The following is a 14,859-nucleotide window of genomic DNA, read 5'->3' on the forward strand; positions in this document are numbered from 1 at the left end:
GCTCAGAGGACAAAGTCTTGCATCAATTTTATCTGTAGTTCCCAAATCTTCAGAATCTCTAATCCTGGTGTAAAGTAAACTGTACATTAAGCAATCAAAATTTGGCAGCCAAAGAAAGTACAACGGTAGCACGCTTTTAACAGTCAGTGTAGATATTGTGTGGAGAAGAAGCAAGACATATGTTTGCCTGAAAAAATGACCTGGAAACCAAGAATTTAATTGCTGTTTAAAAATCAACATGTCACTGAATTTTAGTACCTCTCATAATTGTGGTGAGGTTTGTACAAGTTGAAATCATTTACATAACACCAGCTTTACAAAACCAGAAAGTTTATAATTTATTGTGAGACATTTAATAAGCTAAAGATTATTGTTATTGTTATTGTTACAAATTACAAGACTGGAAAATAAAACAAATGGCATTTCCAAGGTCTGATCAAAAATCGATCAGTATGCTTTCTGATACTGAAGGAAGGCTCTTCTGCACTCTTTTCAAAGAGAAGTTCATAACTTGTAGTTTCTGAGCAGAGAAACAAAATCTACATAAAGTAGAAAACGGACAAGAAAACTAATGGAAGATTCAGGTTAATTTTTCATTTCCTATGAATGAAATGGAGAAATTTTACCAACTTTGAATCTACAGCACCCCAGTGAAAGTGAAAAGACAAGTGGCAAAATAATCACCTGTTATCTTTACTCTGACCCAAAATTCCTCCTTCCCTGGTTTTGCAAATGGTAGTGTTGACTTATTTCCTAATACATTAAAAATAACTCTATTTTTAATAATACAAAAACCATGGCAATAGGATTTTAATTCACAAAAAGGCAAGAACATCAAACTCTAACAAAGGTTTCTTTCTGAAATGAGCGCCAGTAAAGTTTTGGCCTATGTCAAAGCACTTCTGTCCCTATACAAACAACAGAGTCAGCAGGATCTCGCTCCTAAAAAAAATAAGAAACACTGATGCTATTACAGAAACGTGTTCTGTGTGGGTAGACCCACTGGAACCCACTAGAGAATGGTGGTTTAATGGGTAACTCCCATTAAACCCCATCATTGCCAAGGTCCTTAGAACTAACTGGAAAAAAACATGGTAGCAAAACCAGGCTTTCTTTCACAGTACAAGTTCAAAGCTAACAGGCTATTTCCAAGAGCTATAAACACATTTCTGAAATACAAAATAAAGTAGGGTTTTATCCCCTACCCTACACACAGAATAATAATAGCAGTTCTCGCAAATTCGTATTTATTCATATTTCATTTCATGATATATTTGAATATGGAAAAAAGTATTTCTCATAAAATGAAGGGAAACAGAACAGACACACCAGCTACATGTGACTGGAACAGTATTTTCAGTAAAGATCTGAAATCCTAAAATTTTCGGAAACATCATTTACATTTCCTAAGCGTATGAGAAATCTGGACGCTTGTACAATACACATGCTCCACTGCCTTCTGTAGGACATACTCACTTATTTCTCCTAAGCCATTTGCTTTTTGCCATTTATCAACTCATTTATGGGATTCTGTCAACTTCTAGATAAAGAACAGATGGTTTGGTGTTCCCAAGTAGGCATAATCTCCTCTGTCTAATGTTCAAGGGTTTATTTCAGTGCATAAACTCAAAGATCTCTAAGGCAGGATCCAGGATGGAGTTTAGGTACTCTCTTTATATACATTTATATCCAAAGATAAAATTAATTGCATTAACAAGGGCAACAATCACTCCTGTCTCCTTGGTACTTACACGAGGACCATATGACTACCACGGACTTAAAGAATACAGAATTTCTAATTACAAGTGGGACAGTCACACACAAAGAAAATAAAATACATCACTCTAGGGGAAAAAAAGCAAGAAAATTCTCCTTTTCCATTGCAACTTTTAAGAACTTGGAAGAAGGGCACATTTTGGGTATGTCTCCAGTCACGTCCATTCAGATGAATGTTACAGCTTCTGACCAGGAAACCAGCAGGGTTTGCCCTGTCCTGAGGTTGTGTCTTCCTTCACAAGTTTTCCCTTGGGGCGTTAAGCTATACAGTTTTTCTTTTGGATTGGTGACGGAATGCAGCGACTTGTTATCCCAATCAAATAGTTTTTGCTAGCTTTGTTTCACTATATCCTCACAATCACCAGGCTCAAGATCTGTGTGAAATTAATTCCAAACCAAGGTTTCCATCACTAAACAAATCCTAACACCTCTAGCCACATTTCTGTATGATCTGGAAATGTCTGTAAATACTGGAGTAGTGAGTCTTTGGGTATAATATTCTATTAAATATGCTTAGCAATCCAGGTGTGGATTGCTAAGCATATTTAATAGAATATTATACAAAAGCTTAGATACTTTTGGAGGTTTTGTCTAACCAGAAAAGATAGAACAATTCATTTGTGATGAATAGAGCACCTCCGAATATCGAAGAATATAGAATCTGGATGCAATTGTCTAGAGATTAATCAAAGTGCCCACTGGCAACTTTTGTCAGTGGCAGGTAGGTTTATTACAAGGCACCAGGGAAAAACCTAATCTAGCAACGTCTTGCCAGCTTCATGACTGAAAGCACCACTGTAGATATCCAGTCTATAGGATACGCTGTAGATAGTTCTCATGTCTTGTGCAATTTACACAAAATAGAGAAGTGACAAAATAAAGTTCTGAATGAGGTACAAGTAAAAATCCTTTGAACTCAACACTATTTTATTGGATATCATACATATAAAGAGAAATTAAGTCCAGTAAAACCCACACAATCCAGTGAGGCCGTTCTACTACTCTCAAGAAATATCCAGCCACACTGTCGATCTTCAGAGAAAATAATTAGAGTGATTTCCTGATAACTCATCATCAAAATTATTCATTACCAATACTACTATCATAGTTTTTGCCATAGCTACACCAATATCAAAGCTCACGAGGATAACATCTTTCTGAGGGATTCAACCGTTTCCATAAATTTCTCTATTAATCCCCTCTAAAAATGTCAGGTAGACCATTTAAATAATACCCAACTTGCCTTGCAATTCTTTCTTTTAAACTGCAATGTTTAATGAGTTGTTGCCTACTATGGTATATGAGATTTTCCAGAACAAAGTAAGGCTATACTAATGTCACTGACTGCAAAGTATTGGTCCTAGTATTTACCCAGATTTGTGGAATACAAATGTATCAATTGTGTATCAATTAAAATTACACTGATTAGACAGTTTATAATGGGAAAGAAAAATCACATGTTCATATACTCAACTCTCTTTGTGCCAACACATTATCTTTATCCCATTAAAGAGCCTTATGCCATCTGTACCATCTGTGATACCAGCTGGTACATTGGTCCAAAAATATCTCTTCAATTATAGTATACTGATTAGTTTTTAGTACAGAATCAATTGTAGCTTAACTGAATTATAAAAATATTTTTTTTTCTCATTTCTGTGATTTGATTTTGGTAACGAAAATTCAAAAACTTCCTGTTCTTTTCCTAAAATTTGGACATTCCATAATTTGCTTCACATAAAATGAAGTAAATACAGAATTGAAGTGGGGATATCGGTTAAATAAGTTAGGTATTGGGACCTCATTCAAAATGAGATACTAACCATTTCTAGCAAAAATCAAATAAGGAGCTGTTTTTCCCCAAATTCTCCTTCTAAACAAATATGGCACACATTAAAATGTAACTTTACAAAGCCAACAGATGGGTGATATTTTGTTTTCCTTCTGCACCCCTCACGCCTTTCACACTTAGGGCCTGATCCTTTGATCAATCACATTACCCCTATTTTTAAGCAGAACTACAAGCCAAGAGCTGAGTTTTATGCCATAAATCCTTCACACTCGTAAATTTTGCTATATATATTAATTACACAGGAAGTATACATCAAAAGAACTGTACTTTGATCATAAATACTAACATTAGTTCAGCCCCTTTCTACATATGCATTATGGTGCAACCTTTTAATGATATGATCATGTGCTATAGTTGGAACAGGAGTTTCTTTTGATAACTTAATTTAATTCACAGTTATTTCTTATTTACCAAATTCAAAACATCACTCTTCCACATTTTGTGACCCCATAATTTACTTACCAAACATTACTGCAAATCTGAGCTAAAAATACAATTTTCTGTGACTACAGTGTCTGAGTGCTTCACAAACATTACTACATTTATATTCACATCATCCCTGCGAGATGAGAGGGTATATTGTACCTACTTTATGCAGAACAGAGGCACAGTGAGATTAAGATCAAAGGTATTGACTAATTTGGGCACTTGGTAGGAAACTCATGGAAGCTCATTTTCACCATGCTTAATACACAGCCTTTCATGTATGTTCAAAGCCAAGTTAGTAATGCTGCAAGGCCTCAATATTCTGCAAATCAAACCTCAAGGATTCACTCAGAAAACAAGAAAAACACAGTGTCAATCCCTAAATTTTGTTTTAACTGACTTCTCTAACATCACATAGGAACTCTGTGGCAGAAGAAATCCAGTCCTCCAGTATAAATTAACCATATGAACCTCTTTTCTTTTCTGCATCCTGTTTTGTTCACTACTTTCTAAATTGTTCCGTCAACAACTAAGGAATCGCACTGTTGACTTTCTTACAAATAATTCTATAATTCTTTTCATCACCTGAGAGCTTCCACTCTCTTTACTAAAATCTACCTTTTTTGTGGTTTCAGGCAAAATGAACCCATAAGAAACTTATAGTTATTGTGCTCCCATATAATTCAAAACTAGAGGTAGATGGAATAATTTCTGTGTTTAGAGAGATTTTCTCACAGCAGAGAATATTGAGATTCAGAAACACACAGATCAGTTTTAAGTTATTGCCGGCACACACTGTCATCTTTCCCCTCCTCCATCTAAGTTTGATTTTTCTCATTGGTCATTTTCATCTCAGTTGCATCAGAAGTGGTATGAACCAAGAGATTTAGTTAAAGCAGTCAGACTGTCACAGCTTGGGAAGGTAGCTCTTGTCAACTGAAGGGTCTTAAGTTAAAAACTTTTACCAGCAAAGATAAACACAAATGTGCAAAGATAAATAAACACAAACCTGTGCAAAGATAAACATAGGGACATTTATAACAGCTCAGCTGATAGATGCTACACTCAAAAGCTGCAGTATTTTTATGGCTTTAAACATATATATATATACATGAGATATAACAAGGAAGACAGATTAAGTGATGCTAGTTCTATTCAGAGGAATTTGGTGACATGAATTGACAGGGGTTTAAATACAGAGGTTTAAATATTCTTGCTGTTAGTCACTCTTGCTGTTACATTCAAGACAACCTTAACCTATGCATCCGCTTAGGCCAGGAGCAGGTAATGAAACCAGCTTCACATTTCTTTTGTTCTAGACCCTGAGTTCTTGTATTATCAGAAATAGGTTTTCTCTACTGTTGGGAGTGATGGCACCAACTCACCCAAGTATCTTGCTTTTGCATTCACAGGGACAAAGGTATCACAAATTAAATGATGTATTAGAAAAGGTCTTTTAGTATTACAGGTATGAAACTTTTTAAATTTGCTCACCTACTATAATTCTCCTTTTCCCAGCCTGTGTAACAAAGAAATCAGGTTGGCCTCTAAGGTGGAGGGTTACAGAGAACAGTACAAAAATTGCTTAGTACCTCAGTTTTTCCAGCACCATTTTCTGTGACATATGTGAAATCAAGTATGCCTTCTGCTTTGCTACATAGTACAGGTTTGCTGGCATTTGGTTGAGGTGATCCGCAAAATTCAGTTGCGGCGTTGCCACATATGACTAATGACTAGTCATTGTGCCCAGTAAACACTTAAATGGCTCGGTGAAGAACTTCAGCTCCTTACAAACTTTTTCTTAGTCCGTTGCACGCAGAAAGGATGAATAAGAAAATTAAAGACCAACTGAGAACAGAACTCCTTGCCAAGAAGATAATGCTACTCGAAGGAACAGCAGGGAGGTCCCAGCAGGATGGCATTATTGCCGCAGTGAACAGCACCAAGTCCTCCCACTTACCCCTTTTTGGGCTGAAAGGAGGGCAAATCTATCCTGTCAGAACTGTCGCCTGCCAGAACCGTCAGGACCACACTACAGACTCCAATGGAAACAAGCATTCAAGCAATAAATTAAACGAAAACAAGAAAAAAGGCAAAAAAAGCAACATGTAATTTTGTTGTTCTAGTTATTTCAGTTTATTTGTTTCTACTGTTTTTCCCTCCCTTCTTCTGCCCTAACTTTCCACTTCTAAGATATGTTGGTTTTCCTTTTAATTTGATCTTTTGTGAAAAGTTACTCAGTCATAATGCTTCATCATGCCACGAAAAAAAAAAGGGAAAAACCTGGCTTTGCAAACTTTAAAGAAGCTGCCTCCTACAGCTTACTTGATCTGCAGAAGTGCTCCTTCTAGTTGCAGGATTTTTTCCAGGGACAGGTGCTTGCAAACACAGTTGTGTTATACTGCTCTAATGTTCAGTACCCTTCGGTAAACAAAATGCAGATATCGTTAACCACCACAACAAATTCAGTTCTTTATGGGCCATACCGTTTATAAAAAGACGTTCAGAGCTACCATTTAATCTGGAATACTCTCAATATACTTAGCCATTTAAATTGCTGGAATAATGCCCAGATGGAAAGTGGCAAGATATTTAAAGATTGATTCCATTTTCTAAGTATGCCATGAATATAAAAGTCCTTCCACTTAATCTAATACACTTCTTTGGCCTATTAGTTTTTGATTGATAGAATGTCTTGAAATAAAAACGCGTCAGTTGGCAGACACAGTAGAAATCATAGATTCTGTGAGTACAGAGACTAAATAGAAGTATATGTTGGTTTCATAAAGGATATATTTTAGTTTCCCAAAAGTGGTGATCCTCTGCATTTATTATATTCCAAATGTTTGATTGTTAGAACTTCATTTTTAAGTAACAGAACCTCATTTTTGAGTAACCGATTTTCTACAAATTAGCAACCTTTTTTTTTTTTTAATGGCACACTGACCTTTGTATAACAATGAAGGAAAATCTGGGGACACAAAATTAGACATCAGATTTTTAAACGGAAAGGTCAGAACTTCATAGTTTGCTTGCATGTCCACTGCATAGAATTTCTGTATTGTATTGTGATGGATCATTTTTAAATGTCTGCATGATATTGAAGCAGCAACTCCAATTCTACTAGAGAAACAAGGAGAATTAGAGCAACAATTATATTTCTGATCTAACTAGCTGATTAAAGAGCAGTTAATCAGATATTCCTTTTATTCTTTGGCCAAATTCGAGAAGATGCTAGGATTGTTTTCTCTAACAGTTTAGACTGATTGATGAATAAGGTGATCATTGATAAGTAGGATTAATGATCTCAACGGAAAAATAAAATTTCATTATGCAGAGTCCAGAGTGACAACCCTGTAAAGGTTCCAGTCAGCTCGATGATTCCTCATGCTTTTTATATTAAAAGAAAACACATATTCACTATGATTAATCAAAAACGAAGTAGTTAAAAAAAAGTATCTGTTCAATGCTCTTAATTAGAGCTAGTTTAAAACTGTGCGCTGTCTCTTAGGAAGCTTATGCAAACCGCTTGGTGCTAACACCGGTCAGTAAGAAAAGAAAGAGATGCAAAGGGCAAAAAAAGGCCTGGGAGTTCAACATGCTCTTCTGCAAACTCGAGTTTTTAGGCAGGAATCTGCCATGAGTTAATGCTTCATCTTCCAATATCACGTCCCTCCCAGTAACTGCTGGGATTACAAAGGTGGCAATTGCAGGAGACCATAAAAATCTATTCTCACATAAAGGAAACAAACTTCCAAGAGAAAAGGAGAAACATACCTTGTTGTGTTGTGTCTATATAGCCAGGGAACCATAAAGAAGAAACTCCATAAAGTGGCGCACTCACATTTTTCTGACTATGTTTCTCGGGGGTTAACTGTGGAGCATATTTAATCCTTTGAATGTCAAACCCCGAGGAAACCTAATTCCCATGAAATATCCTTCTCCTTACAAGCACATTCACTCTAAAGAGAATTGACTTCATAATCTGCACTTTGCAACTTGCTACTTTGTATTAAGCATCTTTAAAAACTCAGTTATGGATAATACTTACTTTTATAGGCACTAATAACTGTTTCAAGGGCTCTGAAGAGGCGTGTATGAATTCTCCCCAAACTGTAAACTAGTGGTTATTGCAAGATTTGGGCAATTTTACTTTTAAATTTGGAAATCCTTAAAAACCTTCATCTATGTATGTACAAAGTAGCAAGTGCTTTCGTCATGACTGAAGTCTTTAAGTATTAATTTTAAAACTTTAAGAGGTATTAAAAACTTCAGAAGGTTTGGGGTTTTTCTAAGAGAATTCAGGAGACTGATTATTCAACTTTCTCAAGCCCAAGCCAAAAATGATGCTACATGATTTTGTATGTACTTGTCAAAACCTCACATTTTCATTAGCTACACACATAGCCCAATTTAGCAAGTCTGTACACAAATACACAGTAAAAGCACTTTCCAAAATATTAATCGCTCTGGAATAATCACTCTGGAATGATTCTAGGTTGTAAGAATAAATGTTTTTCCAACTCCTCTTCTAATGACCTGAAGAATAACAAACACTCCTGCATAATATACTTTCCTGTTAATTTGTGCCATTAAGTATTACTGCTACCCTGGATAGAGTATTAGAAGTCTTATTGAGATTACATCACTCTGTGCTAAAAATTTAAAAGAAAATCACATTCATCAGGGAGAGCCTCTAATTGCATTGACATGATTTGTCTTTCAGAGTTAGCATTTCACAAGAAGGGAACAAACTACAAGGCTCCCCTTTTTGCCAGGCCTCTTAATACGAACTCCTTTATCTGAGGTTATAATGGGTGAATAGGGTTTGCTGGAAAACAAAACAAAACAAAACAATATTAATAATAGATTATTTTCCCTTCCCTTTTTTCCTTCTCTTTCCATCATGTTTTATTAGCATTTTTAAACAAACTTTTCATGCCCAGTAAATGTGAACAACTACATCTCTATCTTAATACTGTGAATTATTTAGCTAGGAAGAGTGTCCTATATTGGTTTCAGTGAAAAAATCTGAAATAAAGAAAAATGCTCATTACTTGCAACACTTTGACAAATAAGTGGAATATATCCACATTTTTCATCCTGTTCAGTGACTTGAAAAGATATGTATTTACAATGTATGCAATATTTGTTGAGAAAGTCAAATTTTTGTAATGTAAAATGGAACATTTGCACAGTAAGCCAGAAGGTATAAGGCACCACAAAACCTTAACTTAGATCTGAATAAGAAAACAGTGCTAATTTATAGTTCATTGTAATTAAAGAAACACCTAAAGCAATACTGAGCAATGTTAATTTTCTCTGAAAACAGTTATTAAAAGACACAAAGTGAATACGGTTTTAATCCTGTAACTTTTCCTGGGTTTAGGAGCTAGCTTACTTAAGATGAACATGTGCACTGAAAGCATGATCATCAAATTGTAAAACATTTTCATAAATATTTCAAATAGACGAAATGGGATAAACATTGCTCATTTTGAATTCCTAAGTAAATTTCTCTTCTTGTAGTTTTTACAAAGTAAAGATTTCTGTGTTGCCTAAAACCATGAGAGGTTCCATTTTTAAATGGATTTCTATGCTTGTCTTCATAAAATCTCATATATGTTAATCTCTTCGATGGTTAATACGTGTAGCAATAGGCTACAAAACCTGCTTATTGAGCATTCAGGAAAGATTTCATAGGGTATGGTCTAATTATCTACACATTCACCACCTGGAATGGAAAGGTGAAAGGGGGTCTGGCAAGGGACATGGTCCTTGGTCTCTCTCTCTCTTTCTCCCACATCTCCTTCCCTTCCTTCATCTCTTTCTCTCTCCTTTTTCTTCTCCTAGAGGCTTTCAGTCTCAGAATAGCAAAATCATATGAATTTCAGTTCTATAGGCACATAAAACAAATTATTCCTAGTGCCCATATGAAGTTCTGTGAAGTCCTCTCATTATGTAAATTTGTAAATTCGACAGAAACCCAACATTGCTCAAAGCATCTGGGAGAAACCTGGGGAAAAAAAATCCTAGGAAAACTACATCAAGTAGTTTGACATGACATGAAGTAAAAAATGACACATCTGACCGGACAGTTAAGATCTGAACAGTGTACCAGCAATCCTGTAAGAGAGGACTGTTTGTGAAGAGCTGCTACTGAGACACGGGAATGAACTCAGGAGGACATGCTATTCTTGACACTGGATATCTATTATTTATTGTTGTTTTCTGTCATTTATATCTATGTTGTTTATTTCATATTCATCCTGTAGGGAAGGGTGACTAGGACCAGGCAGATTTCAGTAACTATCACTCCACGCACAAGAAAACAAAAAGAAGATGCATTTGCTTCAGTAACAAAGTTAGGAAAAAACTCTTGTCTCCTAATTAGTAGTCATGACAGTTTCTAATTAAAGCAGTTGAGGGCTCTGATACTGGAAAAGACATATACTTTAATCCCTGTATGTAATCCTGCTGTCATCAGTGTCTAGCTTTCATATTGTCTTTGCCCCATCGCTTCACTGCTCAATAGAAAAGGGTTACAAGCAGGAACACAAGTATTAATGCTGAGAGACACAGTGGAAGAATGTTTCAGTCCAAAGGACCCCTGTTCAATATTAATAAAGATTCTTGTTAATTTTGAACAACTGGGAGTAAAATTTCTTTTCATGGTCTGAGATGTGGCTGGATTGCAAAGTACTGCTCAACATATTTGCATAGAAGAAGAAAAGGCAAACGGAACACAGGGGACAAACTATTACCCTGTTCCCAAGAAATCCATATTTAAAAAACAGTACTGACAATATCTCCAGCAGGAATTTTTTGAGTTATCCAAGGTCTGAAAGTATAAAGTACCCTAGGGAGAGCAGAAAGTTTAACTAGTTCTCAACCTGGGTTGTTTTTTCCTTAAATATTTTGTCAAATGTACTATTTGACAGGCAAAAATACACACATTGATTGACAGCTTGGAATTATTTCTAAATTATTCATATCTCAACTCATAAATACGTGGTTTGAGGAAACACAAACAATAAAAAAAAGGTTATAAATAGTTGATAATCTGTAATATTTTTAGCAGTATTTAATGCAGAATGAGTAGTACAGTTCCTCCAAATTTTATCTTTGTGAAAACAACTTGTTGCCCTCTTGGCATCTCTCACTAGCGCTTTATAAAAATTGCAGCTGACAATTCATGGCATGGAATAACCCAGAAAGACTCATAACTGCCCTAGGTTAACTGAGGATGTTGCCAATTTAGTGAGAAGAAATTTTGGTGCTGTTCATTTTTGAAAATAAACCGTCCAGTTTTAAAATGCATGAGTTAAACTTGGGCCCAGAGCTCATCGCAGTACCGAGCTCCAACTGATGTACACCGGGCAAAACTCACAGTATGTTCCTCTAGTCACAAGATACCTGCTTTCTCAAACTACCGTGTGAGGAATTAGTCAAATTACTGAGCCTTGAGCATCGACTAAAATAGTGTCTTTAGCGTGGAATTGTTTCCCATTGACAACTACGTTATTCCATTTTCTTTCCTTTAAAATAAAATAAGCCAGGTTTTTATTCTTTTGTTCTTCATTCGGAGCAGTTGTTACTGCATTAAATTCATGCTATTTAAATACTGCATAGAAAAGGGTTGAGTGTAATTATCTTTCCAGTATTTATGTTATAACATTCTTCTTAGTCCTGTGAGAGATGTTGAAGCGGGAAGAGCAGCAAGACATACCCGCTGCCAGGACATTCTAAGATTTTATCGTAAGAGTGAAGATTATTCATTCTGAAAATAGAGTTAAATCATCTGAACATTGCAGTAAATCAAATATTTATTTGCCTGCTCCAAATTCATAAATGGATATTGTCTCTGAAAGTATAATTAATTCTATAAAGTTAAAACAACATGTTGACAAACTCAGTTTCAAGATCATACAAATAAACTAAAATATGAAAAACAAATTGTAGAGTAGAAATCATTTGTTTTAAAAGAAAGATAGAATATGCATGATTTTACAGTATTTCCAGCTATAAACTGTTATAATGGCAGTGAATTACCAAATAATTCAGTATTTGCAGCTTTCATTATTTTAAAAAAATATTTCAGTTATTTTTAAGTATTAAACTGTAATCTGGAACTGCCTAATGACTATTTTTATACCACCTTACTAGTGTAAAGTGGCTTAAGAAAACCAATGGGGAATCTGAATTGCATAAAGGAATACCAAAGTGGGAATGAGCCCCCACAATATCCTTTGCAAGCCCACCTTCATCCTGCCAACAGAAAACAGTAGGTATTGACCAAGTATCTCAGGAGCCAGCTGCTCTGTAGCTACTATGGCACTGTCATGGGTACTCAGAGGAAGGTTAAATTACAGCAGACCTCTGGCTGACCTCACTTATTCCAGAGAATGGGTGAGCATCTCCATGGCCAAGCCTAGGGGGTTTCAGAAATGCCCCACTTGTATGAAACCTTACCTAGCAGGGGATCATGAACTCAGTGGGATACGCCATATACAACATGTGTTACAGCTGTCAGTAGGCCCTAGCACTTAAGTCCAAGAAAATCTATTCAGCCGGTGGAATCACCTCGGACAACAGAAGAGTGCTGAAGAAAGTACGTCAAGACGTCAGTCTTCTCAATTCTGATAAATATTCAAAGGTTCTTGCAAAGGTATCCCTACGCTTTCTATCACTTGGTACTAGATAAAGCAAAATTACAGCTTCATTTTGAGTTAACTACGTGTCAGATTCTGATTTTTTCTCTGTTGGAGTAATGCAGAGTAGCTTAATTGAGCCTGATTTTACAGTGATTCATATATTTGCTAATTCACTTTACCAAGACAAAATAAATCCTTAGTTCTATCATTACCTATTAACTGTTTTAAGACCCTTTCCGGAGGTGTACATGATTAGCCAGTTTAAAGGTACTGAAGAATTAGATCTGTTAATTTCAGTGCAAGTTGCTTTAGATTCACACACTATTTCCAGAGAGCTGATTCCTTAGGCCTACTGAGATTGCTGATAAATAAGCCACTGAAAAAAAAATTCCCATGAACAAAAGGATGAGTGTATTGAAAGGATTACAGCAAATTCATTTTTGCTTCATTAGCTCCAGTAACAATACAAAAAATAAATAAAAGTGCAGAGAATTCTAGGTACAAAGTGATATAGTAGTCAGAAATCAAACATATATTTAGTAAACCATAATATGTGTGGTGATTAAAGCATCCGTTTGTTGGAAATATTAGCCTAAATCTTTAAAAACGAGTGGCCAAGAATAGCTAAATGATTGTGCTTAGATTAAAAGGCATATCAAACACGTGTTTACTTGGATAATACAGGGATAAAACAGGGTTTAAAACCAGAAGTATCTTGTATTTCACCATCTCTTTTTTTCTAAATGCTGAAACTAAACTACTGGAGCATGTCCTTTAAAGTTAATGTGTAAATAAAATAACACATGACTCAGGATATGGTGACTCGGCTCTTCATGACAAAACAATGTCATGCATTTTTTTCCATACTGTTTGACACAAATTCAATATACTGAGGACCTGTTTTTTTATTGTCATAAAATGTGTGCAAGGGGATGAAAAATGCTGCCAAAGCACAAGAGAGTTGTTTGGGGCACTGTTTTTTGTTTTGGTTTTACATAATGTTGCAATGTACAAATATGATGGTAAAAAGAGAAATCAGTGCTGAATAAAATCCTTAACTGCATGTGTGTTCCTGAGGAAAACAATGTGAAGCAGATTAACCATCACTTCAGTATGGTTGCCGTTTAATTTATTATTCATAAAAGAGTTAGACTTTCAATGCATGAGGTATTTCACAGCCAACTTCCAATTTAAAAAGAAGTATTTCTTTCAGTATTTATTAATAAATACAGTACATAGCATCATTATGTATAGAAGTGACAGGATGTTACCTTTCTCCATTTCCTCAAAGACAAAGGGATTGATCATGTAATTTCCATGTAAATATACTATGACAGTGATCAAAGGAGGTTTTACTCATCAAAACAAATTTTTTAAATTGATAAATTTAATTACTTGGATTTTACATTTATTCATTCATCTTCTCATTGAAGGATTTTTTTTTCTGCAGAGCTTTTCTGCAGACCATGTATTTTGATGTGCTGCAAAATGAATGCTTATGCAGTACAATTATTTATATCACATTATGATAAAGCACCTTCAATCAAAGCTGTACCATTTTTAATCTCTTCACACAATAGACTCAAGACAGTAGAAACTTTTTGTACCTGTAACTTGACTGATGCTAAATTCAGTAATACCACTGTATCAAAAATTCAGAATTCTTGCAAAGACAACAATTTCTCCTACACTAAAAATTTCAACAGGAAAGGTACCTTTAGAGCTCAAACTTTTCCAGGCAAAAATTCGCTTTATCAAGCAGCAATTCCTAAGCAATTTCTTGCAGTTTGCAGGCTTCTGATGATACTGTTGCAAGTCCTCATTCTCTTCATGTGTTTTCTTCTCAGGGGCTAACATTTCCATCCTAAAGAAAAACTTAACCTTTAGTTTTCCTGAAGGATATATACACAACTTAAATCCATAAACTGGGGGTAAGGGAGATGGGGGAGAAGGGAGGAGATGGACTTGGGATAAAGGCAAAAGCTTCAGGATCTCATTAACCATTAGCTCATAAATTCTTAGTATTAATTAACTTAAATGGAATTATTATATTCTTATTCTTTTGTTTCAAATTATTTATCTGGAACATTAATGTATTTGTAAAAAATAGAGAGAGGAGAGAAAAATCAGATTTTATCTGCTATTTTAAAA

General features: G+C 35.3%; 1 protein-coding gene across 4 annotated transcripts in view; it reads right to left on the reverse strand.

Moving 5' to 3' along the window:
- Nucleotides 1–14,859, reverse strand: part of KCNIP4 (potassium voltage-gated channel interacting protein 4) — a 453,265-nt gene that overhangs the window by 392,497 nt on the left and 45,909 nt on the right. For 2 of the 4 annotated variants that reach the window (XM_063335353.1, XM_063335352.1), the window contains exon 2: nt 14,424–14,572. The exons of the other annotated variants lie outside the window; for them this stretch is intronic. In XM_063335353.1, the coding sequence (XP_063191423.1) occupies nt 14,424–14,571 (148 nt within the window). In that variant the 5' untranslated portion in view covers nt 14,572. The remainder of the gene's footprint in view (nt 1–14,423; nt 14,573–14,859) is intronic. 4 annotated transcript variants of the gene reach the window in all.

The sequence above is a fragment of the Chroicocephalus ridibundus genome, chromosome 5 (assembly GCF_963924245.1).
Source record: "Chroicocephalus ridibundus chromosome 5, bChrRid1.1, whole genome shotgun sequence".
In the NCBI taxonomy this organism is placed as follows: Eukaryota; Metazoa; Chordata; class Aves; order Charadriiformes; family Laridae; genus Chroicocephalus; species Chroicocephalus ridibundus.